Below are 4,634 nucleotides of genomic sequence, written 5' to 3'. Positions count from 1 at the left end.
TGCAGGATATTAGTTGCACCAATTCTTGATAAGATATTAGTTGTATGATTGCCATGCAGGATGCTGTAGGTTTGGTGTCGGTTAGCGTCATTTCCTTTGGTGCATGTGCTGTAGGCCCTGCCACTGTTTGGCCACGCCGTGCCTGCGAGCGTAAAGCCGGGGGGCAGAAGATTCAACTGGACCGCTTGGAACAGCCCCCTCTTAATTACGAGGATCTGTGGGGTGATGCAAGCTGGCCGCTCCCATTCCGAGAACTCACAAATGCTGCCCCCACCCCTCACTCATCATACGTGGTGACGGGCCACATTGCCGCCAGCATCATGCCCAGGTTGGTGTCTCGACAAAACTTGATGGAAGCACGATGATGTTGCATCCATGACGCTCGTTAGGAAATGACGAGACATTGGTTGGAAAATGATGACGATTGCGTATATTCATGATGGGGACTCGCCGGAGAAACTGAAACTGACTTCACGTCACCTGTCTTCTTCGTGGGGTATCCGTTCTCCATATACTATCATTGATCCACAGATGAAAAACAGGAATAATGACCCAACTACTAGTAGTAGCGGTGGCCCCCTATACCTGCTTCACCTTTCATCATCGTGCTCGTGCCGCTCCATCCAAACACACGTTTGCGAGCCTCTCGTGCTTCTACAAAAGAATTACTTACTCACAGATTGACAACAGATTGGTTGGTCACACAAAGAAAAGAAAAAAAGAGAAAACCCAGAAGAAAAGAAAGAAACAAAGAAGGAAGATCAGTAGAACACAACGGCAATGGCTACTAATAATCAGGCTATGCTACAACGACGACGACGACGACGACTGCGGAAGGGGCTGCGCCTGCGCCTGCGCCGGCGGCGGAGGGGCGGCGACGATCTGGGCGTAGAGGAAGTGGTTCCAGGTGTCGGGGAGGCCCGGGAGGCACCAGTGGATGCAGTCGGCGTAGGTGCGCGGGTCCGCCTGCTGCTCGGGGGTGAGCAGCTTCCCCTGCCTGAGCGTGTGCACGGAGGTGTGCGCGTCCTTGCGGAACTCGGAGAGCGCGGTGATGTCGACGAGGTGGACGGGCACGCGGCGCATGGTGCGCAGCACCGCCTCCGCCGCGCCGTGCAGCCGCCAGTCGGTGCCGATGTAGAGCGGGCCCGTGTGGTTGAGGATCGGCTGCGTCTCCATGGCGCACTTGATGGCGCCCGGCCCCCCGCCCCACGCCTCCGGCCTGCACACACACACACACACACATAGATAGCACGTTTCATCACGGTTGTGTTAATTAGTACAAGAGCAGAGGATGCGATGCAATGCAAGGTGGCTGGTGAGCTGAGATTCCATTCCCCCGCCGGCAATGGCGAGATTCACGGGCATGCATGATGCAGGTTGCCATGGCCATGGTTCGGCTCACACACGGGCTGAGGAACACATGTTTGTTTGTTTCTTTTGCTTGCTTTTGGTGGAATGATGCGTTCACGTGCTCGTCGATGCCATTTTGTGCGTGTCGAATCATTATATAGGTTAGTTATTTAAAGCGCAAGTTGCCAGCCAAAAATCGACCAAAAATCACATGAAGCTCAGCTTGGTTAAGCAAGCAACATGGTGGGTGGCAGTACTTGCGATCTGCTTCCTTGCAGCGATCAAGCTGCACCGCTGGTTCGAACGTGGCTGCGTGCTGCCTTGGCGGATCCATCCAGCCATCAATGGGGAAAGCGACAGTCATGGTGGCTGCTAAAGGGGGCTTGGCAGTCGCATTAGGTTGGTGGGGACTGTCATGGAGAGATGCATGCATGCACCTAGACGGAGGAAGTATTAATAATCACGGAGCACTTGCTCTCTGCGCGCCCATCACGGCTACACTCCAGGATGCAGCAGTGCCGGCTTTTGGATGGATGCAGCAGCAGCAGCAACATGTAGTCCAACTTGCTGAATTATGCGAGCTGTCTGTGCTGTGCATGTTTAGTTCAACTGTTTTGACATGGCACCGTCTGATGATGTACCAAGAATCATCTACAGTTTTTACCCCGACGCCGTGCCAGCAGGAAGAAGAATCATCCATCTATCCACCTAGTGTGGTCACAGCTCTCAAGTCTCAACTGATGGAACCATCAAGAGAGCTGAGAGCTGAGAGCTGAATTTGGGTTCGGGGCAGCTCCGGGGGACAGGCGCAATTCAATAGGCAAGGCTTCGCATGCCCATCCCATCCATGTGCTCCAGGGTTGGATTTTGTGCTACTTCCACGGTTCAATCTCTCCTCCGGCCAAGTTTCTGGTTCTGGCACTCTGGGTGGGTTGGTGCCGGCGGCTCAGCTGACCTAATCTGAAGCACGCGTCACCCATTCATTCACCTCAAGTTTCTCCTAGTTATATGCTCAATCCCTTCATCCGGAAACCACTGCCCGAGATGTGCTGTGTGCTCACTGATAAACAAACAATTGGCAATACAATAGTCTAGGAGTACTGCTGGAAGGGGATTAGCACTGCCCGAGAAGCCTGTTTGTTTTGGAATGGAATCCCAAGCCGCTACCAACCCAGAAGAAATCGCAAGCAATGCACTGGGATTTGGGAGTAGTAATTTGCAATGAACAAGTTGATCCAGAGCCGGTGAGTGAGTGAGTGAGTGAGTGATTGAGTGACTTACACGCCGTGGTTGGGCGACATGCCCATGAAGAAGACCTTGGTCCGGCCGGGGTCGACGTGCCGGTCCACCCACTTGGCCCACGTCTTGAGCACCTCCTTGTACGCCACCGGCCGGTCCACCAGCGTGTACTTGTCCGGCATCGCCCGAGGGTTCTTCCTGCATTTCATCTTCATCACTCACTGATCCATCACCGGAGCAAGCAGCAATGGAGGAGAAACTCACAGCACTTTCATCTCGAAGTTGTTGAGCCACCAGATGTAGGTGTTGAAGACGAGCAAGTGGGCGGCGCGCCAGTGCCGGGCGTGCTTGGCGATGGACCGCCACGCGATCACGCGGTCCGCCACGCTGTGCGCCTGCGGGTCGTCCGAGTTGGAGCTCACCAGGAACGGCGCCCAGTAGAACTCCACCGTCGCGTTGTACTCCGCCGCCCTGAACACGTTGAGAGAGCCGTTGGGCCCGACGAACTTGGCCAGGGACTTCTTGTCCCGCGCAGGGATCGCCGACGACACCAGGCACACCATCGACTCCCACTGGTTCCGGTTCAGCGAGTCCCCCACGAACATCAGCCTCTTGTTCCGCAGCCGCTCCAGCAGCACCCGCGCGTCGAACCTGGAGACCAAGATTCAGTTGAGATCTGCTCGTATGGATCAATGGCGACGGAGGTAGTGGGTGGGTACCTGGGGAGGTCGCAGGAGGAGGGCTGCCAGCGCCACCGCTGGTACGAGTCGTCGCGCCGGCCGTTGCGCATGCACGTCACCTGCTCCGTCAGGAACTCGCACTCCGCCTCGCGGTACAGCGGCACCTGCGACGCCTCCGCGTCGTACGTCCACCACCCCTGGTACAGGTTGCACGCCGCCGGCTCCGGCGCCGCCACCGCCGCTCTGCTGCTCGTGGTGCTGGTGTTGCCGCCGCTGCTGGGAGGAGGCGTCGCGGTCGTCGTCGTGGCGGGGGCGGCCCGCTTGTCTGCTCTCGCGGGCGCGTCCACCCTGTCGCCGTCGCTCGCTTTCCTCCTGCTCTCCACCTGCTCCACATGGCGACGCTGCCCCTCCTCCTCGCCGTTCCCCTCTTGCTGCTGCTGCTGGGGGCGGGGGTTGACCTCGTGGAGGAGGTGGAGGTCGGGGGCGGACCGGGCGCGCGAGGCCCCGGCGAGCGGGAAGTCCCCGGCCGCGGCGTCGGCGGCGATGGGGGCCTTGACGGCGGCGGAGTCCTCGTTGTAGAGGAAGATGGCGACGAGGAAGATGGAGACGAGGAGGCCCGCGAGCGAGAGCGGCGCGCCGGGCCTGCGCGCGGGCGCCTCCTCCCCCTCCCCCTGCTTGGCGGCCGCAGGCGCCGCCGCGAACGGCGACTTCCGGCGCAGCATCGCCGCCGCCCCCGCCCCCGCCCGCCCCTTCGCCCCCGCCGCCAGCAAGAAGTCAGGCAAGCCCAAGCTCGCGCCTTTCCCCCGCAGAGATCGACCGCCGCCTCCTCCCCCCGCTGGCGCGTCTGGAAACTGGAGATCAGCCGGGATCTCCTCGGGCTCCCCTCGCCGCGTCCGGTGGTCGGAGAGGCGGATCGCTCCGGTCAGCGGCGACTGCGGCCGGCGCCCCCCTTGTGAACAGTACGGTGCGGGCAGAGCGAGCGGAGCGGAGGACCGTTGTGTGGTGGAATTGGGGGAGGGAGGGAGGACGAATGGGACGGGGGGCGGTGGGTCTCACATGACATGTAGCCATGGAGGGTGGTAGATTAGTGGTGATGGTAAGCTTGTTTCTTACTCCTCCATTAACATTACCTTAAGCAGTGGGAGATCATGGAGGCTTGACCGTATCCAGATCATGGATTACACAGTCAATGGGGTCGCAAAAAACAAAGGAGAGCGAAATAGCATCTTGTGAAAACAATGGAGAACATGGCTGGTATGCCTCTACGTGTGCAAACGCTGTTGATTCTTGGGGCCATCCGGGGAATAGAGATGCAGACACACACTGTGAAACAAAAGGGTGCAACATTCTCCTCTCTTGGTGTGT

The 4,634-nt window shown here is 58.7% G+C and overlaps 1 protein-coding gene across 1 annotated transcript; it reads right to left on the bottom strand.

The window, feature by feature from the left end:
* Positions 1-652: 652 nt before the first annotated feature.
* On the bottom strand, positions 653-4,265 carry LOC109734899 (xylan O-acetyltransferase 6). Its single transcript, XM_020294082.4, has 4 exons — positions 3,309-4,265; positions 2,854-3,240; positions 2,632-2,787; positions 653-1,219 (listed from the first exon to the last, which is right to left on the bottom strand). Exons 1-4 carry the CDS (start codon positions 3,989-3,991, stop codon positions 805-807), a joined length of 1,641 nt encoding a protein of 546 aa, XP_020149671.1. The 5' UTR covers positions 3,992-4,265; the 3' UTR covers positions 653-804.
* Positions 4,266-4,634: the final 369 nt, after the last annotated feature.

Source organism: Aegilops tauschii, chromosome 2 (genome assembly GCF_002575655.3).
Source record: "Aegilops tauschii subsp. strangulata cultivar AL8/78 chromosome 2, Aet v6.0, whole genome shotgun sequence".
In the NCBI taxonomy this organism is placed as follows: Eukaryota; Viridiplantae; Streptophyta; class Magnoliopsida; order Poales; family Poaceae; genus Aegilops; species Aegilops tauschii.
Note: the sequence above shows the minus strand (reverse complement) of the source record. Positions and strands in the feature narration are given on the sequence as shown.